We start from the raw sequence: 23,444 nt of genomic DNA, 5'->3' as shown, positions 1-23,444 counted from the left end.
TAATATCAGCACAAATTATGTTTGGTCATTTGTTTAATGTAGGTACCATCCGGTCTACTGCTTACCTAGCCTGTACACATGAAGGTGAAATTATAATTCTTCCAGGTTGGCGTCATGACTAGATACCTCAGGTCTTGCTGACGATTGGTACAGTTACATACATACCTTACCATCCTTCCATTACCATACTGACTATTTGGTAAGGTACTCCCCGCCGTATTTATAATCTGCATAAACGCACCGCACAATGATAATCAAAGGACAGACTGCCAACGGCAAAAGTCTGCGTCCGGCTAATCTTCGCGAGCTTAAGACAATGATGACATCAGCAAGAAATCCGCTTGAACTTACAAAGAGATCAGAGCCCAGAGCCTACATAGTATTAGTCTACCCTGTTTTGGTTAGTACTAAGAGTGGGCGATGGTGGAGATACCCCAATTTCCGATGGTAGTTGTCTCACTTTGCGAAATGAGCTCATAACATGCACTCCATCTTTCATACCTGTCAAGACTTTCAGAGTTACAAAGCGCTGAATATTTGGGAAGTCTCCCATAATAGCATCCTCTCTTCCAAACTTCCTTTTGAGGTAAAAGAAACTTCAACCTCAATGTAACACAGCCGTCGTGTGGCTGCATTGAAGGATCCCGCTATGCCGACCCCAAAAAGGAGTCGGTACTCCGTATTATGGACAAGAGTGTAAGACAAGATCCGAGAAAGGATTATAAAAACGACCAAATATGTGGCCAGGTACTGTCGTGAACAGAGGGGAGGAAATGCAGACCTCCACACTGATGAAAACCTGCATCTGTTGGTGCGATTGCAGTCACCTGATGGGAAGGTTTTGCTGCGTTGCATTGACTTGCGACGTCGCTCTTGTTCTTCTCCCTCGTTACCGAGACGGAGTATGGAGTAGTACTCCGCAGCAGCGTAGATACACCATAACAAGGCCCCTCCTCGGTGATGGCGAGACATTGACTTAACCAGATCGAGCTGTGTAACGAACGCTTTGCTTCCAGAATGTATCAACAACAATAGCTATTGTTCGATCAAACGTCTTGTGTTTTTGGTCTGACTGAATCCATCGATTTGGTTCCATGTCTCATCTACCGCGCATCTTACAGTCAACTCCGATATCGAAGTCCCGATGCACAAATGATGATTCGATTAGCTCTTTTCCGCGATTCCCACAGTAAAGATGCCGCGCATAACCCTCAGGAAGCTAGTCCCTGTCACAAAGTCCATCCGCAACTGCAGCTAAAAGGCTAGAAAGCATGGGTAAGGCTTCGGTTCCGCGCAGACCGCTTCTTATTCCTACTGTTATCTCAGTAAGACTGCGCATACGAACCTTGGAAGCCGTCTCTGGTGGTACGATCCTGGACATATGATCGAAGCCCATTAAGCGCTCCTGTGGGTAGCTTCCTCGCAATGAGGCGACATTCCCCCACCTCCGGACACTCTATTATCTAGACCTCTCATCAGATCCACCAATGAGAATATTCCCATGGTCTAATTTCCTGTCGTTCCGTGGCTAGGATCACCCCTGTAAGCCTTCAGGAGTCAGGACACAAGAATTCGGTGCCTGACATTCATGGCGTCATATGAAGGCCTAATTGCCTGGCTGCCTGAGGGGTCGAGGTTCAGGTTGAGGTCGACTTGAGGTTTGAAGCCTAAGGCGCAAGTAGGGCACAAATGTAGGGCATTGGCTTCTTACACTGAGCAAGATCCTGTCTTGCTGCTGCACATATGCAACCTTACCCTTGGCCGGATTCATCACGGCACTCTTCGCAGAAAATGAAGACGTGCGTACTTTCTAACTTATCAGTGACAACAGAATCTGACCGACTCTGCCTCCGTCAGAGGATACGCTTTTCCTTCGTCATGCTCGGTAAGTGGTCAAGTCGATAGGTATTGCCTTTTCCCCGGGCATGTATGTCCCCTTGCTACCGCAGGCACCGCTTGTACTCACGATACTCGAACCAACCACAGAGCCTACCCAGCTAACACTTGACGATGTCAGCGTCGCAACGGACCTCCTCGCCGGGCGAGCGATCACAAATACAATATAAAATTGGTGTCTTTGATTAGCACAGCTCACGCAAGTTATTTCGTACCACAGCGCTCTGATAGGACGAGTTTCGTCAAATCGGGAACGATGCCCGGCTCTTCAACTGTGGTGGGATAGTAATATGTCAAAAGTCCATGGAAGCCTTGACCCTCGCAGTCCTTCCCACTGACATCTGACCTTGCAGTACTCGGCATGAGCCACAGGCGAGACCTATCTGGTGTTGCGGGCGATCTGCGCGTATTGAGGTGGTCTTTCACGGCCGAACCGTTGACGCCTCTGCGTGGAGATTGGGTTCAGATGAGGACGCAAGGAACGATGCGCAGCTGACTCGCCGTCGAGTCATTCATCTTACTTTCCGGGCTGGGACTGGACAGATCTTACAGCAAATGCATGCATGCTAACTTTGAAGGGAAGGAGAAAAAAATTTCGGCAGGCTACTACATAGTAGGTATGGAGTACATGCTGCTGAATCAAAAATAAGATCCCGACTTTGAAACTTTTTGATTTCAGACGCCCATCATAACCTCTTGTCGACCTCACCTTGAACACTAGAGGGTAGCATTGCGACCATTCCAGCCCATGATTCAGTAGATCATCTCCAACGAATAATTGTCCGAAATTAAGTCGCAGCCGGCAGCATGCTGCCCGTGCGCGGATCGTCTAGTCCGGCCCCGTCACACGCCCGTGGCGTCTCGCGGAGCTATGTCACACGAAGGGAGGCCCTTTTGTCCTTTCGCAAAGGATCTTAGCGCAGCATCACTGACACAGACCTTCGAAAGCTCTCGTGCACAATTCGCCACAGCCGTTCCTACTTATGGGACGGACTCTCGGATTTCACGTTCATCAGGATTCCTTAGCGCTTGATAATCGTGACTACGTTGACTCGTCAGCTCTGGCGGCACCAAGCATAACGTAGAGCACAGGGGTAGCATACCAATATCCTCATCCGCTAATTCATGCGAGAGACCGACTCGCTGCGGCTGGTGTTTGACGGAGCGACCATAGACAATGGCAACCTTGAACTGTTCCTTGATCGACCGGTGAATGGCGTTACACTATACACACATATCAGTAATGGCTCCCAGTGTCTCGTAAAGGTCTGGTGAAAGCATACGAAGTCCTCGACTGTGCACGCGTTTGATCTCAAGACAACAGGAGCTGAGTAATCAGGAGCCCTTCCCTTGGGCTTCGTGTAGACTCGTCTGAGGTTCAGCTTCTCCCACATTTGTTCCAGAAGTTCATCGATATTCCAGCCATGCTCGGAACTGATGGGGACGGCGTTGGGGATGCGGTAAAGAAGATCCAGCTCCTCGATTGAAATGGAGTCGATCTTGTTCAGGGCGTAGATGACTGGGATATAACTTCGGCTCTTGGCTTCGAGAACGTCAATTAGATCGTCAATGGTGGCATCACATCTGATGGAAATATCCGCAGAAGAAATCTTGTACTCGTTCATGACAGCTTTGATTTCCTGTTCGATAATGGTCAACTTCGAACCTGAAAAGAGTCATATATGAGGAGCACATACATCATGGTCAATATGTGTTAGGGGAACGGTGCTAGTGATGGCAAGACCACCCTTGTCCTTCTTCTTGAAAACAATGTTGGGTGGTTGTTTGTTGATTCTGATACCGAACCCTTCCAATTCGTTCTCGATGATCTTTTTGTCGAGCAGCGGCTTGTTGACGTCAAGGACGATGAAAATGAGATGGCAAGTCTTGGCCACTGCGATGACCTGACGACCACGACCTTTACCATCTTTGGCACCCTGAATGATACCGGGGAGATCGAGAATCTGAATCTTCGCACCGTTGTACAGCACCTGGCCAGGAACGGTTGTCAAGGTTGTGAACTCGTATGCGGCGGCTGCGAATCCGAAGGTCAGTTTCTGTTCAGCCAAACGCGATCAATTCGAAACATACCCTCGGAATGTTGGCCAGTCAATTTGCTCATTAATGTACTCTTGCCGACGGAGGGGAAGCCGATGAAACCACTACTCCAAGTAAGCCTACTGTCGTACTCAAAGAACGTTCAGTCGATACATACACGCTGGCAACACCGGTACGAGCGACATCGAAACCAACTGAACCTCTTAGTTAGCCTCCCATAAAAGATAATCGCAACCTCTCCACTTACCACCACCTCCACCGCCACCGCCAGATGGAGTCAAAAGCTCTCGTTTTAGCTTTGCAAGCTTCGCTTTGAGTTGACCTTCACAACCCGTCAGCTATCCACTTCAATAGACATGAAAGAGCCATCTATGTCCTGGACATACCCAAATGAAATGCCGTCGCCTTGTTCTTTTGAGTCCGAGCCATCTGAATATTGGGTTAGTTTCGAAGCACTTGCGACCATCCAACGCGGCGATTGCTGTACGAACCTCGTCCTCAATCTGCTTGATCTGCAGTCATAGAGGAATTAGCATGATCAACTTCATCAAGATGAGACATATGTGAGAGCTATACCTTCTCCACGGTCGTCGACATTTTGACGGTTTGGTACGAGTACTACCCTCGTACTAGGCGCAATCTATAAAAACGACAAAGGAGAGATAAAAAGTAAGAATGAAGAATCCAGTAAGGCTTCTCCTATGTCTCGCTCGCTGAAAAGCAGTCTATGCCCGAGACAAATCGTATGCACGTCAAGTCGTGAAGGTGTTTCTGCGGAGAGATCAATCTTTGAAATTGTGGCCGCCACTTCATTTGCTGCTCAATCAAGGCGGTCTCACATGGCGGGGTTGTGGCCTGAGGCCAATATCAGGCATCACAGTGGCAACTTCCCGCTCTTTCCGCGGATGGAAACTCTTGTGTATCAGACGAAAATCACTAGTCGTCAAAAATGGTCCGATGTTCCATTACTATGAGATGATATGAATTGGCATTCCGTTGCTGCAGTCGTCAAAGATCTATAATTACCCATTGTTAGAGCTTAACATTATCCTAACGCCTTCATGCTGAACATCTCCCTGCTCCGAACTCGCTACGACTACTATATTGACCTGATTTTTATACTTCTCGCTGGCGACGAATCACAACCCAGCTTCTACGGCTTACATCCATATTGCAGGGATCCTGACAACAATGCCATATCTCGAGTCCACAACATCATTACCTCCTTCACAAAGCAAATACCCTGATAATGCATTCGAGAATCTCGTCCTAGGCCTCAGCGCAGCGTTGGGTCCGAGCTCGGGCCTGGATTCGGACGATGTCAATCCCCTCGACATCCAGCGCCTGATGGAGCAATATGTCTCCAACCCGGAGGAATGGCGCCCTTTTGCCCTGGGCGATAACAGCAGGGGGTATACAAGGAACCTTATTGATCAGGGAAACGGTAAAAGTAATCTGGTAGGTCAGACGTCGATCCCCTCGGTGTTATAAACTTCAGCGGCGCTGTTATGATATGGCCGTACCTGCATGTGGCCGAGACCCAAGCCTATATGCACCGCACCAGACTGAGTCACGAGTCGCATGCTAATAATATACTCCAATAGTTAATATTGGTCTGGAGCCCTGGCAAAGGGAGCGCAATACATGATCATGCAAATGCACATTGTGTCATGAAGGTATCATTCGCTACCCGCCTATACCCTTGTCGGGGCAAAATTGCTGAACTGATGACACCCTAGGTCCTCAAAGGCTCTCTCCAAGAGACTCTATATACATGGCCTGACCAAGATAAACTCCAAAGCGGGCAGTCGTCCTCGCCGCAAATCATCAAGGAAACCACCTACACCGAAAATCAGGTAACCTACATGTCTGACAAGGTCTGTAATACCCGCCTACTTCACTCAGACGTTGGATAATTCGAAACTGACAATCTGTCAAGCTGGGCCTCCATAAGATATCAAACCCAGACCCTTATAATCCCGCCGTCTCGTTACACCGTACGTATCTCCCCTTGAACTGATACATATGTCTGCTTCGCTGTGTGCTACGGCTAACCATACCAACTTGACAGTTTATACCCCACCAAATGCAGCAACGTACGGGTTCTGCGTGTTCGACGAAAAGACTGGGAAAGCAAGCCGCGTAAAGCAAAACCATTTCTACTCTATCAGAGGAGAACGGTGCTAGTCCAGGTCTGCGTTTCGGCTGCATCGCTCTCTGCCTGCTGTTTCTCGGATATTGAGTTAGTTGCTCAGCACGTACAATATACCTTTGCATTTATTTTCTCTACATGAGACGTGATTCGAGTGTGCGACCCAGAATATCCTTATCAGCCTTACGTCTAGTTTTACTGGCTAATGAATTGTGATGTGATTTTGCATGAAGCAGAGACTTCTTTCTGTTCCCTTCTCATATTCCTGCTTAGAATTAAGCGCAGGATCCACAAGAGTTCATAATAGACAACCTCAGGTGCAATTACATGAACAAGTGGTTGGATGCTGCCAAAAGACATTCGCTCCTCATGCGCGGCTCAGTTAAATCACGGGAAAGTAAATGCACATGCTTGAGATGTACTGTACAGTCATGGAATGATATGCAAAATGCAGGACACGGATGACTCTTACCGAAAAAAGAGAATAAAAATGAAAATGAAAAAACGCCAGCGGCAGATTTCAAACAGATCAGTGCACTGATATCATACGACAAAAAAGCAGAGGGAGGAGGAGGAATGCGGGACAGATATCAGACACGCCTAAGTCATAAATCGGCGTTCTCCAAAACTTCGGACTGGCGCCGGCAAAGCTCTTCGAGGCGTGCCAACGGATTCTGTAAACTTCCAGTATAAGTATGTCGCTCGAAGGAGGTGCAAAAACGCATCAACCGTGAGACCCACCCAGTCCTCCTGTTTTGGTACGCCTTCAGCGATCGGCAACTGTTCATCGGTAGTTTCGTCCCCCGAGGCTTGCGCGAAGGATCGCCTGATGGGCGCTGGCGTCACGGGAAGGCTGGGGCGTTCTACGTCCGTGGGGAAATCCGTGACTCGCATGCCCATGGGTCCAGGATCGGTTGTTCGCCAGCTGGAGGCCTCGGTTCCCGGGCTGGGACCCCCGGAGATCACTTGCACTTTGGCTTTTCTGCCATGTTGAATCGATTGGATGTACTTGTTTATCTCTGGCACTTCGTCCCATGCATTTGAACGGGAATATGTATCCCATGTAGCGGTAGATGGCTCTTCAGCTGTCCATGAGGTCCTTGACCCTATGGAGGATCTGTATTCTTCTCTGGTGTATGCCGATGCTGACTCCGTAGAGACTGTACCTGGCTGGTCCTCCAGAAAAACGCGCGTGGGCTTGGGTGCACGAGTCTCCCAGGGGAATATCTGCTTAATTTTTTCCGGCTCCGGTTTTGTTTCGGGGACCTGGTACCACATGTTCTTTGGAGCCTCGGGATAAGATGCCGGCGGTTGAAAGAGTCGTTGATCATCCGACATGGTATAAGTCCTTTCAGCCAATGCAAACCCTTCCGGCTTGCTGTTCAAAGGAGGCGGTTCCCTACAAAGTCTGAGTGAGAATGGTCCTTTCGGCGAAATCAAGATAGAACTTACCGAACTGCATCCCATTCGGCTTTGGGTGCTTCAAAAGTTTCGACCTCGACTGGCGGAGCGGAAAGGGTTGGAAGTTGCGTTCGGTCCTCAAAGACAGGCTCTGGCTCTAGATGTGCGTGATAGACCTCATTCGCAGCCGAAGGTTCCGACGGAGGGGGTGGAGCGCTGATAGCCTGGTGAGTAGGCTGTTCGCTCTGTATCGTGAACGCTGGTTGGCTAGAATGCGGGAGCACATAGGCAGATACGTGTTCTTCTCCTCGAACATACTGTGGAACAGCACTCCTGACCGGTGCTGCTTCACTTTGAATCGGATGGTGTTCCTCTGGTACAGCTTGCGCGTGATCCACGTGCGACACCTCCAGCCCATGAGGAGTACTGCCTCGGTCATAGAAGACTTCCTCGTGAGGAGCCTGTTTGACCTGGGCGTGGCTATGACTACGTACTGTATGTGGTTGTAGTGATGGCGGTTCAGATTTGAATGAGGTTTCATAATGCGCTCCTAACGCTTGCTCAGAAGAGCTAGCCACGTGTTGATCATGCTGTACTTCTAAGACTTGCCCATAGGAACCAGCCATAGGTCGGTCTCCAGGGGGATGCGAAATCTGCGAGCGAGACGGCTGTGGTACAGTCTCTTGCGGGTAGGTAGTTATGTCACCCTCTACCGCGGCAAACCTACTCGGCAGGGAGTGGACGGGCACCTGAAACGTAGTGAGCAATAAAGGTAGCTGAGGGGAATGCATCATAGTAGAGAAGGTCAAAACCCACCGTTACAACAGGGCGATAATGCCTATCGTAAATAGCCCACCACCTCCCCAACAACTGATTATATGGTGATTCCACGGGTAACACTTGTCTAGGCAAGTTCCAGGGCTTCTGAGCTCCAATGAAGTGGATCAGGCTAATGGTGCTCTGGAAATGCTTATAGGCAGGGATGTACTGGTAGTTGGCGCTGGGAGTGCAGTTATACGTGAAACTCAGCCTATGCCAATTCCGAAAATGCATGTTCAGCAGCCCCTGGTCAGCGCCGTCAAAGCTAATGCCCCTCTCAGCGAGCGCCTTAAGCGCATAGTAATCCTGCAAGTTAGGTCGAAGGACCATGACACCGCTATTGAAAATATCCGGCCAGCCAACATCAGGCGCGGCCGCGAAATCCTCCCCCAATGTTAAGAGTTCATCCGGAGCCCTTACAGCCACGACATCACAGTCAATGTATACTATCTTTTTGAATTGCGTCTGTCGCCAGAGTTCAATCTTGGTGAATGTTGCGATCAGATCCGGACGATCCATCAGCCATAGATTTGCCGGAGTATGATTCGTTGCTGTTTGTACGGGTATGATCTCGTCGTATACCGTCTAAGAAGACCTGGTCAGCGGCAGGTTATGATGAAAAACCCTTGACTGTTCGACACAGGGGCACGTCTGAAGTAATGGAGTTAAGTAGTAGGGCCATACCTGGAGCTCCTTGATAGTGGCATACTGCAAGGTGTTAGGTGTGTAGAGAGCAACGAGCTTGGCCTTCGTGCCATTGTCCCGCAATGAGTGGGCGAGCACTACAGCACCTAGGAGACTAGCTTAGTAAAGATCCATTTGACAATGTTCAATAGATCAATTGTCTACCAGGCAAATAATTATCGCTCAATAAGAGCTAAAATTGGGTTAACAGTGCTCTCGACGTCGTCGGCTGCCCAGGGAAAGCGATTCAATACATACCGTGCAATAAACCGAGCTTCCATCAGGTACCATCTCGACGGTACCTGATCCAGCTCGAACTCCGTAGAGATCGGGAAGGGAGAAACAGGATGAGACGTCAAGGAAAGATTATGAAAGGAAAATACAGAAAGAAATGCCAGAGCGAAGGAGGAAAAAGTGAAAGACAAAACGGTCGACAGGTAATAGCGATCAAGACGGGATCTCCTCTCGTCCCCTCTCGGTCAAGGGTAACGTCAAAGCAAACCAACCAGCCCCACCCGCCAGCATAAGCAACGACACGAGTAAGTGGATCAAGGCGACAGCTTCCACAAGAGCTGCATCGCGTCCAAAGAGGTTACAGACATACCATTCGAACGGTCACTCAGCAGGAAAATTGAGAAGACTGGGCAGTTGAGAGAAACAGTGGCAGCGTAAGAACAAGTAACCAGGAGTATCTACCTAATCTCTGGGGTAGCTGCTCCAAGACTGCTGAGGCGGGTAAGTGGATAAAACATGGTCACGGATACTAAGAAACCCAAAAACAAAGCCAATTCTGTTAACAATTTCTCCGGGACAATGACGATTTGGGGATCCGGTGTCCAATGGCCCTAATACCGTCCTTGATCCTTCAAAGTATCTAGCTGACCGGTAACTGTCTACTTCGTACTCCCAACCAAGGAGCTACTCCAAGACAGCTCTGGCCGGATTGGGCTAACCTGGACCGTTCCTGACTTGCTTAAGTGGGGTCAACGACAGGTAACTTCTTCTTATCAAAGTGCCTTCAGACTTTCTAGTATCATCAATCCCTGTCCTTTAGGCCGTGCCTACCGTTCCACCATCAGCGCTTTGATCCCCAAAGAGATTCATACTAATAATCGTTGAGGTTGGTAAAGGGGTTGTTATTCTCAACCGGCTGGTGAAACAAATCAAACTGACTCAAGAGTCGATTGATATGACCCTTGCATTCATCTTTTGGGAGGGGAAAGTTCCCTTGTTTATGTTTAGTCCCATATCCGAGCAAGGCCACCAACGACAGTGCTACAGACGAGGAGAAATTTTGACCTCAGTTACCTCGCACACAGTGCGCACCGGCATAAAGACAGAATGTAATGGATGGTGGTAATGATTGGTGGATGAAATATTGATGTGTAGTCTTACATTTGATTGTCTCGCTTTCTAGGTGACACTTCGCAGATACTTCAACTCCTGACACTGTCCATACAAACTCAACCAGCAAGTCTGCGATAGAACAATGCAAAAGACGATAAAATTATCAATGGAAGGATAGAAGACAATAGAGAAAGGGAGGTCAACTCCCACGAGTTACCACATCCGTCTCAATCTCACTTGCGAACAGTCACGGCGGCTTCAGGGTAACAAGCCTGAACAACAGCACCAATGTCCTCCCGTTCTCCCTTCACAGCCCATTCTACGGCCTTCTCGAGGGCCACACGGCTCTCGCGCTCCAATGGCGTGAAGTGACGAGAGCGTGGAAGCATGACGACCTCGCTATTGTAAACAAGGTAGTCTGAGATGCCATCAAGGCAAATCTGAGGGTCGAGAGCAACATCTGCCTTACCCCAGAGGATCGTGGAGCTTGCTTTCAGCGCTCCTGTAGGTCCGTCATCGAACAAACCCGCTCCACTACCAATGCGCCGTAGCTCATTGCCTCCCGCAATGCTATGCAGGTCGGCGATTGTTTGGATCGATTTGCACCAGCGGCCCAATGCCGCCCCATCTCGGTAGTAGCCAACCATGTGCTGAAAGTTAGAGAGCGCACGTTCCTCCTTCACCGAAACTGGATACTCGTCGCCTGCGGCAGTCCGTGTCTTGCATTCTTCAGTCGACGGACCCATAGTGCTCGCCATACATTCTGCGGCATCCCGTGTGGTGAAGTCGACATCACCATGGGAGGTCTGGTGAACCGCCTTTAGGAAGGAAAAGTTACCCCCGCTGCCGAAGTATTTAACAAAGCTCATTGGCAATTGCATCACAAAGATATAGCCCGAGCGCTTTAATTGCCGGAACACAGGCCACAGGGACCTGACGGCTTTGATGAGAGTCGAGCGCGACCGGATTGGTGAGCGAATTGAAGTCTTGAACATTTTCGACGAGGAGGACAGGAGGCGACGAATGTTCGCTGCAGCCAGACCTGGCTGGAAATGAGAAGTTGGTCAGTGAAGCTCAAATACCCATGCACTAACCGACATCCATTGTCGAGTTGCTATACGTACCACTGGCCCATTGGTGACGACAAACCGGTCAGCCAACTGAGGAGCTTCAGCTGCAAGCCGCGTGGAGATAACGCAGCCCCAGTCATGCCCTACGATAATCGTCCGTCGCTGGTTGTTTCCAGTCTCCGTATCTATCCCGTACTTGGCTCTAATGGCAATGATAAACTCTGTCAAGCTCTCCAAGACGTTTGTCGCCGAATATTTGTCCAGAGTATCGCTTCCTCCGTAGCCGGGTAAGTCGACGACGACCAGTGTGGCCGCAGACTGAAGAGAACTGGAGCTCACTATGTATCGCCACACGGCCCAACTATCGGGAAATCCATGGATGAAGATCGCTAGTGATTTTTGGGAGACCGCCGAGTTCTCTGGGGAATCATTGCAAAGGTAGTGGAACTTGAATCCGCTTCGCAGTGTGAGGATGTGATGAGAAAGACCAAAGCATTCCTTCGAGAGATTCCAGAAGCGGTCGCGGGCTATTGCATTGCGACAGAAATTGGGGTCAGTTCTACCGCGATCAAAATGCCTGCAATGTGAGCCTACTCACCTAACTGCAACTCCAAGTTCTCCTTCTCAGAGGGGCGTTTGAAGAAAAGTCCAAGTTTCACAGCCTGAAGTCCGTACAGAATCAGAGTTAAAAACCCGTAAGCAAAAACCACAGCAGATTTGAAGCAATTAGCAAGACGGCCAGCCATGTTGCTAGCAGTCTGGCAGATGACCTGCTCTCCGCTCAGAGAATGACGTTAACAGTAAAGGAAGGAGTTGATTTCAGAAGGAACGCAACAGGTCAGTGACTTTTCTCGCAGGGAAAATTCTAATGGTAAGCTTCAGTGCAATAACACAATAAATTAGAAGGGGAAAAGGAAAAAATTGACCGAATGCACTGGCTTCGGGCGAAAAATAAGCTTAAGCAGTAGATGGAGCTGAGGGGAAGCTGTCTAGCACTATATAAATGATGCGTCATAACGCATGTGATTATGCTTTCTTGCCTGATGCATAAGGCAACACACTTATGCAACGCAACTCACTTTCAACCTGAGCTTATAGCTAGTACCATGATGGTATTACAGGATGCCCATATTTGAGCAGAGCGTATATAATGAGCTACTGATATTGAACATATGGTTGTCGAAAAAGGCCGAGTTCTCACAATCAAAACGCAGAGAACCTCTCCATGTAGGCGAAGGGGAAGCCTTAAATCTCCTGGGAAAAAGCGGTACATTGATAGATACAATTGCTGCAAAGCCTGCTGCAAAGCTACATATACAAGACAAGGACCTGTTACAAAAACAGGGCTGTCAAGTCTAGACGTCTCCATCATAGACGAATATCACACGAGAAAGAAAAACATACAGTACAATATAAACGCCAACCTTGAAAAATGCAGTCAGGTATGTGAGATATCACTCCGCAAATGGGTATTGGTACAGAGCAAGTGCAAGATGCAGGAAGCAAAAACCGTAACTTCGGAAATTTGGAGAAGAAGAGGAGGAGATTCTATCATCAACTCCGCAGCAGATCAAAGGAAGAACCCCAGACTCTCCCGGTTATCGTCTACTAAGCGTCCGTACCTGTCAAGGCAATGTTAGCGCGTCGCAAATTGCAGCCAGGAGGGGGGGCTTACTCTAATAACAGTCTGAAGAACCACACTTCCATGTCGTCATTTCGTAATGCTTTCAGGGCCCAATCCCGGCCTTGTCCCGCAATCTTTGCCGCTGTGTTTTTGCCTTCATCTTCGGTGACAAAGTACCGCATTGTCTCGACGTACTCGTCGCCCACCAAACTCAGAGGAACGTAGTGTACCCAGGGTTTGATCCACTCGTCGTGCCATTCACGAAAAATAGCCACCTTGCAGACTAAACTGTTGCTGTGCAGAAAGGCGTAATATCGGCCACTGAATGCGTTCCCATCGATATCGACCAGATACTTGTAAGCCCATGCATCCTGCTGACCAACCGCATCCACAACCTCAAAGAATTCCCTCTGAGCATCACAGTCGTTGGGGTCACATTGCCCGATGAACGTGAATTTGACGTCGAACAGATCACGATAATCTGCGCGGCTGACTTCCTTGGTTTGCCATTGTCCGTCCGTGGTTTTAGCAAGAACTCTGACATTGTCCACGCTATTGATGTTGCCGACAAAAATCTGACGGTGCTGCCGCCGCCAGCCACCAGCTCGAGAGAACCCTCCGGTTGTGGAACCCCTCCAGAACATCTTTTCTTGCTTCTTATCCCAAGGGTAATCATTTTCCTCCGCGTAGGGGACCTTGTTAACCCAGTACCAGGGACTCGGGTAGAGGATATCTTGAAAGCTGGAGATTTTGCTCTGCGAGAAAATTGGGAATAGATCGTGAACCACGTCAAAAGCATTCGGGCGATCAAAGAAGCCGTAGGTGTTCCTCAGTGAAGGGGTATTGCAGATATCGGAAAAGGCAGTGGTATTGTAGATAAAACCCGGATCTCCACGTTTGTAGGCTACGGCGTTATCTGGCGCATCCTCGTTCAGGGATCGGGCGGGGCTGTCCACCGGGCAGGAAGCTCGAGAGTCGGTCCATGTGGGCTGATGTGCATATCGGTTGAAACGTGTCGTACGCACTTCATCGATCCGATCACCCTTGTTCAAATCTTTAGGCCGAGGCGACCATGCGTTTTTCGGCGATTGGTTCTGGAAGGATTTCGGAAGGACACTGCCCTTCGCAATACTGACCATCCTGCGCAGATCATCGCTCGGAATGACGACTCGAGGCTCATCGTGGGTGTTGAAAACGAGGTCCATGTCTGGTAGAAACTCCACAAAATCACTCATCATCCCAACAGTAGCATCTCGCTGCCATTTGAGTCCGTCACCACCTCCTTCGACCAGAGTGACCTTTCCCTTTCTGATGAGCACTCCAATCACAGCATTGTCATATCCAAGCGCCTCTCGCGCACGTTCACGAATCACCTTTGGTTCGATCGCCCAAAAAGGGAGCAAGGAATGGTAAATCGTGTCGTATTCATCGATCAATTGGACGCCCCTCGACTGAGCGAACTGAAACCATTTATCGAAATGCGGCGGGGGGTGCATATGATATCGACGACGGTATTCATTGACGGCCTCGGTCAGAGTCTTGGACTGCCGCGAATACAGCTGTTCGAATTCCTGCTCTGCATTTCCGACTAGAGTGGCAATTGGGTGCCGATCTGTGGGAAAGGGAGTTATCGCGGGGCTTTCTGGCTCCTGTTTCTGTTGCTGCGCATTGCTAGAAATATGTACTGAAGGAGGGTGTGGAATAGCTGGAGGAGATTGATTTAAAGGTAAGTCGGAATCATGGTGGCTTCTTCTCAGAAAGACAACCGAGAAGCCTGCGAGGACGACGACACCCAATAAGAACGCAATTCTTTGAAGTCGCATACTGCCATCGGAGGGGCTGTCTTAGCTATTTATGCGAAAAGATTGCCGAGGGGGGCATTGAGACAATTCCGGTGGACACAGGAATGTTTGTTGTCTATGTCATGTAAGGGTTGTGCGAGTGTGAAAAGGAGAAGCAGTAAAGGATAAGGGCGGGGACGATGAAGACCGCGAAAGATAAATTGTGAATGGGAAAGAATACCCCATGGAATCTAACTCAAGTAGACGACAAGCAATCAAGTAATAATTCGATTGTTCGATGCGAAATTCATGGAAATAGTGGGACCGAAACTCTCTTCAAAACACCCCCAAAGTTCTCCCTCATTTCATCCGTATCTAATTAAAGCTAGCTAGATACGTAATCTGTCGTCCGACCACAAAACATGCTAATTGCACCAGTGCACCCACCGCTAAGAACTTTAAGGTTCTGGGAGGCCTCTTAGGGGGCATTCCAGACCATTCAAGCGCCGACCAGAGTTTGATGTGCCAAGGATCGATGGTGCAGGGGTGCTCAAACTTGGAAGGCTGGCTCAAAGCAATGGAGTATTAAGACCCTACAGGAATATCCGTTCCTCCAGTGGCCATTGCTAATTTCCGTGCATTCATTTCTCATGCTTGAGAATAATCTGCATTAGGGGACCCTGCAAGTATTTCAGAATGAGTATTTCAGGAACCACATTTATTGTTGATGGCGGAAACGTTTGCCCGCGTACTATGCCCTTTAGGTGCCTTAATTTTACAGCGGTACATAGATAGTACGGAAGTTTGCAGTGGCCCTGATGATGGGAATCTTGTACTGCAGTAATTGTGCTGATTCTGCAAATGTCTCTTAGTTAGCATAGTGACATTGGGATGTGGCAGTGAAAATGCCATTTATATATAGTATTTCATCTTCAGCCTTTCAGCCGCGGATCTTCCTGTCAAAGGAATGTACCAATCAGGGTAAAACAAGCCTGCTCGAAATAGTGACCTAGTGCTTCTTATCCTGTGAAAACATCCAACAGCAAGCTACATTAAGTGCAAAAGACCCCAGTGTTTGGAGAACATATGTTTGCGCCTGAGCAACATGGAAATACGCTGCAAGACACAATGCTGCGACCAGCAGAACATGCACAATATAAAACATCTGTCGTCTTATATGTATCGATGCTGTTTTCATGGCCCACAGTCCACTGGTCGATCCCACGGGCCGTGCAAGGAGGAGGATGAAGATCGTGATGACAATTCCGCACAATCCCCACTGGACATCCAAATCGCGTATACGTTTGGCCAGCAAAGAGTTGAAATCCGGGTGAGGTGATTGCACGAAAAATGACAAGTACAGAGTGGCATGCGCGATCAATAAAGGTGAGAGGACTACCCGGCCAAAGAGACGGTGGAAAGGCGTCAACGCGGATTGTGGGATGGTTGTCAAGATCGACACAACGGACGGTGATGTCGGTCTGGATGCGGATATATACCAGACCGGAGACATCAACACCTGGAATGGCAGCTGCGAAACCGCAACATGGCCCAGCGCTTTGGTTAGGTGGAGGTAATCTGACAGAAAAGCTGCCATTTAGCTTGCGCCCATGAAAAAAAAATATACTATCTTAGTGTAAAGAGCTGTGGATATTGTTGTCTGCGCAAGGGACGGCCAGACGACACGCCAAAAAAAAGAGAAAATACATACCCTCACCACTCCTCCACATAGAGAGCCCCAAAAGCCAACCAAGCCAAATCAAACAGACAACATATTGTGCCCCAGTCTCCGACCAGCCGCGAAAAGGGGCGGATTCCCACCATGATCTGTGTGCTCGCCGAGAATCGCTTGCATACTCCCCATGCGAAAAAGAGCTCTTATAGCATCTGAACGCGATAAAGGCAATAACAACAGAAAGTTGAGCGTAGTAACCCCGAAGATCAAGAAGCTCGCGGCGATGCTGCTGCTCGGCTGGAGAAACAAATGTAAAGTGCCAGGGCCACTGCAGCGACATACCGGCTGTATGGTTGTTGGACAGTTACGATGGTTGGATCCTGACTAGACATGAGTGCAGAGAAGGAACGGAAATATCAGCGCAAATCATTTACATGCTGGTAAGTTTGACAGGCATATCATTGAAGTAGCTAACTAGTGTTCTAGATAAGCCGGGCTTTAGGCGTAGAGAATGGGAAAAAAAACAACCGTCAGCGATAGGACTCGAACCTATGCGGCCGAAGCCAAGTGATTTCTAATCACTCCCCTTAACCACTCGGGCACACTGACTTCATATTTTAACGTAGATTTTATTTGCTATATGATCATGGAGAACGGAAAGTTATTGTGATTACTACTAATGCCAGGATACAGATAGTATGGGAGGACTCAGATATGTTTACAACAGACAGTACTATAGCTGGATGCAATACTGGTGCAAATGTTTATACTCTGAATACTTTCAGGCACCATATGAAACACACTAATCCACATTTATAAAAGTATCTGAATGCTGTATTGCATGGTACTAGCCGTTCCATGACATAAAGTATCCCCATGTACGAACAGAAATAAGAGCAGGGCTAAGATACATTCTAAATTGCAGTAATAAAAGTAGTTCCATTCATATACCTCAAGGACGCCAGAATACTAAGTGATATAATTGGACTCCTTGTATAATGAAGATGTTTAGTTTTCAAGGGAGACTTGCAGGCCTCCTCTGTATAGGTATTTCATAGATACATTCAATAGTATTATGGCGAGGATCTTTCATCTCATCATTTACATACAGACTTACTCATATGCTATTTTATATTCGTTCACTCATAATGCATAACAATAACATAAACATAGCCTACTGTCCCTTGAACGCAGCATACTTGCAGTAAATGTTATGGCAGAAGGTCTGCCTCAGTGTCATCACAGCCTCAGTATCAAGCAGCAGCAAGGCCTAGAAGACGCCGACACCGCAGAACCCATTCTTACAGTCAATAAACCAGATTAGTGTTATCCCACCACCCTAGGTCAGCGTGCACCTCCCCATACCCACCATCCACATCTACTAGGTGAGCATGCCTTCCAGGCTTTGGCCCAGTTTTATTCCTGCTTTAAGGCCTGCACAGAAAAAGTCACCCATAAGAGATACAGCACAGCCTAGTGGCCTGCAGTTACCTCAGGACTCAAATGATACTGGGATATATCATCAATAGTCATGGGTTTAAACAGTTTTCCATTGTTGGCCAGCAGCAAATAGATAATTTTAAGGTAGCTCAGCCCTGACATAAAGAGACCATGGCCACCAAAGTCACCGCGCCCATGCTTGTTAATATCTACACTACTGCCAAGCACTGCTCATCCCTCAGCCTCTAGGTTGTCTAGGTTAAGGTCCACAAGGCAGTCATACAGGTCTTCACACATCACAGGGTAGAACTAGGCATTATTAATACCAAGCAGGCCAAAGATGCGCTGCTGCATCTATTCACTAAGTGTGCGCCCCATCACCCACTCCACCACCTAGCCAGCCCAGTCAAGCCCTGGGCTGTACATGAAGTCTGTGCTAGGCTAGAAGCTAAGAGTATATGAAAACAGTTCCTCAACTAATAGGCGCTCACCCTCTTGGGGAGGGGCAAACTTCTCACTCCACTTACCAATGCGTGGGGTTAAAAAGTGGTAGTAGATGCCTAAGCTATGCGTGAGCAACATCTTAAGTGTAATGGGGCGGGCCACCGGCTCAAGAATAGGGGTTTTGCCATCCTTAGAGAATCTAGTTAAGACCTATTTAGCAGCAAGCTCAGGTGTAACTGATGATAGGTCGCCAGTTAGAGTAAGTAGCCCATCCTCAACGCACTGCAGGGCAGTGATGGCAGTGACCAGCTTAGTTGCTGAGGACAGGACATCATCAAGCTGCTGCGGACGCTTCTCACCAGACAGTAAGGTACGCTGGCCGAGAGCCTTGTTATAAACAAAGTGACCCTCAGCGTCAGTGGCACAAATTCTGCGCTGTTGATTCTGCCAGCGTTGATGAACCACTGAAAGCCAGTCTCAATATCGTCGGCCATTTGGACAGTTATGATTGCTTGGAATAATCGAACCGTTGAAGTGAGAATACATCTTGTATTTATACATACGCGGCCTAATTCTATTTGCCGTGGGAATAAGCACTATTTAATATGAGGCATGCATGTCTTACTGCTTCTGGACCCCTAGACCCCTATTAATTTGCTAACCAAATCCTTAAATGAATTGCCAAGATTGCGTGTAAGCTGTCATGACTCGAGATATATAATTTTAACCCGGCAGGGATGTGCTAAGCACGAGTCCATGACAGGCGACAATCATAGCGCTTACTAGGGTAAGATGCGGAGCCAATAATGTGATTATTATCCGAGCTTACAGTGGATATGGGACATTCACTAAGGCTGACCCGATCTGTAAATCCATATCCATACTTTAGTTTGGGCAAAAGTCAGCTGAATCCAACATATATGGATATGGTTAACCCACTTGGGTGCATACGACCCTGGTTGGGATTTACCTACCGCATATTGCTGCTAGAGCTGCCACAGGCGCCAGCCGCACCAAGCCATTGCCCAAGGCTTGTTTATAGTATAAGTTCCACGACTTTATGAGAGGTGAAATGCTCAGCTTGCACTGAAGATGCGGGGATAGAGTATAAATAATAACACAGTGGACAATGCTGATGTTGATCTGCCTCGCGGTACAAGCCTCTGGGGCACTAGGCATCCAAAAGATATCAGAAAAGTTTTGCACCAGTATTGCATCCAGCTGTACTCTGTCTAGCATGACAGAATTTCGATTCAAGGACATTCAACATTAGAACTCGCCTGTATTGCGAAGGGTGGGAGTAAGCGAAACAATCCCCATTACCGACCTTGGTTTAATCGCCAATTTCCTCACTCATGGCTACAATAGAGAGGTATACCAATGCGAGAACCATAACTGAGTTCCACTTTTTTGACGCTATGTAACTGTTCTCTTCGTCAACTGCAGCAAGATATCCCTCCCATCTTGTCACATCTATATTCGAACTCAGTATACTGTAGGGAGACGGTCTTACCGTTCATAATATCTTACAAATGCTTCCATCCAAAGCCCAGCCGCCTGGCTTCTGCATAGTAGGTACCGCATTGTAAACTCTGGGCTTGTCCACCGTTGTATTGATATTAATCAGCCTAATAAGAGCGTAAAATTGGCATTCTCTTCAATCCCAGTCAGTGTGCCCGAGTGGTTAAGGGGAGTGATTAGAAATCACTTGGCTTCGGCCGCATAGGTTCGAGTCCTATCGCTGACGTCTTTTTTCCCCTTCGTTTCGTTTCTTCTTCTTTTTTTACCCTTTCACCTAAGTCTGATACCAAGGTATCGATTTGCCCAAGTTCCAAATACACGATATTGCTGGTTACGCATGATGGAACAAAGTCTACTTCATGAACGCCATGGGATTATTTCATTCAGTGAGTCAGTTGGCCTGACTATTTCTCTAAGTGGACAAGATTGTCAAGTTTCCAACCCGGGCCCCACAGAACCGCAAGTCCTATTATTTACTCCCGCTACCCCTATTGGAAGGCTCCGTTAGGACGTGGGTATGAAGTGGTCATGCAAGAAGTAGCATAATCAAACAACTAAGCCTAGGGTGAAGTCTGCATGGCCTCCTCGTGGCCGCCCGCGGCAGTCGTAGCAAAGTACCGGACATCGACATCTTCATCCTGCTGCAATTTCTCTAGACTGGGCACGATTCTCTGCTGGATAAGCTCCTGACCCCGAGTCGACGGGCTCGCTGGTTTCCCAGCTTTCTCGAGCTCGGATAGCGTCCCTTCGGCGGGAAGGCGACGTAGTGTGTCGATCAATACAGCGTAGGATTTGGCGACATTGAAGCGGATATTGGGAATCTCATCCGTTACGAGTCTGTCTAGAATAGGAAGGATTGAGTTTTCGATAATGTCCAGCGAGACAACGGGCGCAAGAGTCTAACATAGTCAGTAATCGCCCAGCACTCGGAAAGGCCCAGAGAAACTCACCGAGATAGCAAAGCATGTGGTCATTCTGTAGAGATAGTTAGGGTGTTGTCCCATGGCCATAACCTTCGGGATGATAGAGCCCTGAGCCCATTCGACTCCGAAGACTTCTGTGAGCTTTCTCAAATTTTGAGTGGCAGCTTCTCTGATAGAGAAGACAGTGTCACCGAGCCAGCCCATGCACAAGTCGCTGAGCTGTTCGTCAAAAAATTTGACACCCAGCTGACTAGCAAGAAGAGGGATGTACTCGATGATGGCAAGTCGAACTCTCCATTGCTTGTCTTCAGCTAACTGGACAATGGCAGGGAGAAGCGACTGCGAAAGGAGGTCGATGCCAATGACTAAAACGATTAGATATAACCGATGACAAAGTTGTGCCTTGAAACTTACCTTTGTTGACCAATTCCAGCTTGGAAATGATATGCAGGCGAACATCGGGGAACTCGTCTTTCAGCATCTGAAGGAACATCGGGAGCAGATGGGCAATGGTCCTAAACGCATATCATCAGCATTCATGTCCAAGCAAAAGAACAGTATCACTCTGACTCTTCTTTCCCGAGGATCGGGGCCAGTCCGCTGATTTGAGTACCCAATGCCGCTCGCACATGCTGCGATGGATCCGAGACAAGATCCTCCACACTCGTCATAATCTCGTTAAGCAAGGTTTCCCGGTCAATCAAGCTGCAGAAACCTATTCGCCATCAAGTTAGCCATGTCCTAGTCTGCATAAAAGCATTACATACCTGGAATTTGGCCCGCAATAGCAGTACGAACTTCAGCCTCTGTGTCCTTCAGAAGCTTAACAAATGAGGGCACCATGTCGCGAGTAACAACCTCTTCGTGCACAGCTTTAGCGATCTGTTGTGGACTATTAGCACAGCCTAAACAGGATAACCAAAGCCGCACCGGGGACAAAATACCTTCTCGTATCGATCAGCAACCATGTATCTCACTCTCCAGCTCTTATCCTCGAAAAGATTGCGCAGGGAGGTCAACAGGACACCATGACTGGGTTGTTGCTCCTTGGGGATTTCCTCGGCGATAGAGATGAGAATGTCCACAGTCAACAAGCGCACGCTGTCTTGATCGTCACTGGCCAAGTATTGGAACAAGGGTATTATTTCTTCAATAATCACTTGTGTCTGCATTTCCTTGACAAACTTGGCAAGATTATTTGCCGCCTGTCGTCGCACCATCGGCGTCTCGTCATGTACAAGGCCTCCGAAATATTGGCGGAGACTTTGCTGCAGTGGCGGTTGTGATTTCCTGTAGGGAACGCAATAGAGTCCTGTGGCTGAGACTTTCGATGTGAACCAGTCGGCTTTCGAGAGGCGAATAACCATGGGGATGAAGTATTCTTCGATCTGCTTCTCGGATAATTCCTCACCGATCTTGTTGAGCGACTCGACCGCCTAGCTTTCTGTCAGCAAAAGAAACGACATACCCAAAGCGCTGCTTTTTACCTTCTCCCGCACCAATGGCTCTTCAATGGCTGCCAAGTTCTCCAGGGGAGAAAGAAGTACATGACCAAATTCCGGACCACCAACATATTCCACGAAACTGCCCAGCTCATCGCTTAGAGCGGTTAGGACTTCGTCTTCGTCCTCGACAGAGTCTGCGGAAACCGTAAATTAGATCTAAAGTCTTGTCACGCCTAAACTTTGGTCGAACTAACCATCGAGGAAAGGAATAAGTTCGTCCCGAGTTCTCTCCGGTCCTAACGCCAATGCAATCGTAGAAAGACGGCGTATAGCGTTGATGCGAAGAGTAACCTCATCGTGCTAAAGGAGACGGCGCACGCGACTATCAGTATGTGTTGAAATGAGATGACGTGCGTGAAAGAGCAACTGTACCTTCAGTTCATCAATGAGAACGGCAATGGGGTAGAGCTCATCATTTTCTCCCTGACCCTCCATCGCGGGAAATTCTGTATGCTTTTCAATGTACTATTGAAGGGGTGAAAAAAAGGCTAACGAGGCAGGGATGCGGGCAGGTTCAAGACCTCAGCAGGAATTGGAATTAATGTTGGTAGATCAATCCGGTATGACGCGAACTGAACAGGGGCTCCAGAAGTTATTTTGTGGTCGACACAGAGAAGCTGTCGAGAACAGGATAAAATGATCAAGCACCTGCTCTTAGATTGATATTAGTCGCTGTTGATAGCAGAGTTCTAGTGGTATAGGAAGGGATAATGGTTAAACCCCGGAGCGAGGTTTCGTGGGGTTTGGGCCGCCGCAGGACACTTGACTTGAATAGCAGAATTACCTGGACAATTGAGTTTGAACTCAGCAAAACAGCAATTCGTTGCCCGACAGTAATGGAAGAAATAAAATTCCTAACTTGAGAAAGGAGAATAGCCTCGAGTGAGTCTGTAGAGGCTGGTATCAGGACGGCTACTATTCTTATTAAGGCGAGCTGCGACGGTCGCTGGTGCTCACCTGAACCTGAGGCACTAGCACTAGTACTAGCTGCTCCTGTGGCTGGTGGGGGTTAAAAGCAACCAAGGCAGAGTCTGAGGCCCTAAGGAATCAGGAGGGGTGAAATCGTGGCGGTGCAATCCATCTGTGGCTTGATTGGCGGAGGGT

At 48.3% G+C, this 23,444-nt stretch overlaps 6 protein-coding genes and 2 non-coding genes across 8 annotated transcripts; 2 read left to right on the top strand and 6 right to left on the bottom strand.

The window, feature by feature from the left end:
- Positions 1-2,918: 2,918 nt before the first annotated feature.
- ALT_8558 (GTP-binding protein RBG1) lies at positions 2,919-4,551 on the bottom strand (the record flags this gene model as incomplete). Its single annotated transcript, XM_033557112.2, has 10 exons — positions 2,919-2,938; positions 3,000-3,120; positions 3,180-3,536; positions 3,594-3,931; positions 3,988-4,058; positions 4,112-4,148; positions 4,202-4,276; positions 4,341-4,383; positions 4,446-4,466; positions 4,531-4,551. The coding sequence occupies 10 exons, from the start codon at positions 4,549-4,551 to the stop codon at positions 2,919-2,921; spliced, it is 1,104 nt and encodes a 367-aa protein (XP_033413003.1).
- Positions 4,552-5,145: 594 nt separating this feature from the next.
- Positions 5,146-6,141, top strand: ALT_8557 (putative cysteine dioxygenase Cdo1; the record flags this gene model as incomplete). Its single annotated transcript, XM_089600440.1, has 4 exons — positions 5,146-5,412; positions 5,694-5,831; positions 5,894-5,951; positions 6,026-6,141. The coding sequence occupies 4 exons, from the start codon at positions 5,146-5,148 to the stop codon at positions 6,139-6,141; spliced, it is 579 nt and encodes a 192-aa protein (XP_089455333.1).
- A 565-nt stretch (positions 6,142-6,706) lies between these two features.
- Positions 6,707-9,301, bottom strand: ALT_8556 (glycosyltransferase family 8 protein; the record flags this gene model as incomplete). Its single annotated transcript, XM_089600439.1, has 7 exons — positions 6,707-7,505; positions 7,559-7,774; positions 7,826-8,256; positions 8,324-8,911; positions 9,011-9,117; positions 9,176-9,203; positions 9,269-9,301. 7 exons carry the CDS (start codon positions 9,299-9,301, stop codon positions 6,707-6,709), a joined length of 2,202 nt encoding a protein of 733 aa, XP_089455332.1.
- Positions 9,302-10,590: 1,289 nt separating this feature from the next.
- Positions 10,591-12,173, bottom strand: ALT_8555 (alpha/beta fold hydrolase; the record flags this gene model as incomplete). The annotated part of the gene is made up of 3 exons (XM_033557109.2): positions 10,591-11,403; positions 11,482-11,954; positions 12,026-12,173. The coding sequence occupies 3 exons, from the start codon at positions 12,171-12,173 to the stop codon at positions 10,591-10,593; spliced, it is 1,434 nt and encodes a 477-aa protein (XP_033413000.2).
- An 824-nt stretch (positions 12,174-12,997) lies between these two features.
- ALT_8554 (putative capsule-associated protein CAP1) lies at positions 12,998-14,874 on the bottom strand (the record flags this gene model as incomplete). Its single annotated transcript, XM_033557108.2, has 2 exons — positions 12,998-13,049; positions 13,103-14,874. 2 exons carry the CDS (start codon positions 14,872-14,874, stop codon positions 12,998-13,000), a joined length of 1,824 nt encoding a protein of 607 aa, XP_033412999.2.
- A 2,161-nt stretch (positions 14,875-17,035) lies between these two features.
- ALT_t174 lies at positions 17,036-17,116 on the bottom strand. The gene has a single exon. It is a non-coding gene; the product is annotated as a tRNA-Ser (tRNA).
- A 2,941-nt stretch (positions 17,117-20,057) lies between these two features.
- On the top strand, positions 20,058-20,138 carry ALT_t173. The gene has a single exon. It is a non-coding gene; the product is annotated as a tRNA-Ser (tRNA).
- A 334-nt stretch (positions 20,139-20,472) lies between these two features.
- ALT_8553 (protein phosphatase 2A structural subunit TPD3) lies at positions 20,473-22,775 on the bottom strand (the record flags this gene model as incomplete). Its single annotated transcript, XM_033557107.1, has 9 exons — positions 20,473-20,811; positions 20,863-21,200; positions 21,250-21,350; positions 21,406-21,550; positions 21,603-21,717; positions 21,780-22,271; positions 22,323-22,474; positions 22,535-22,640; positions 22,713-22,775. 9 exons carry the CDS (start codon positions 22,773-22,775, stop codon positions 20,473-20,475), a joined length of 1,851 nt encoding a protein of 616 aa, XP_033412998.1.
- Positions 22,776-23,444: the final 669 nt, after the last annotated feature.

This window comes from Aspergillus lentulus (genome assembly GCF_001445615.1).
Source record: "Aspergillus lentulus DNA, contig: Alt16, strain: IFM 54703, whole genome shotgun sequence".
Taxonomy (NCBI): Eukaryota; Fungi; Ascomycota; class Eurotiomycetes; order Eurotiales; family Aspergillaceae; genus Aspergillus; species Aspergillus lentulus.
Note: the sequence above shows the minus strand (reverse complement) of the source record. Positions and strands in the feature narration are given on the sequence as shown.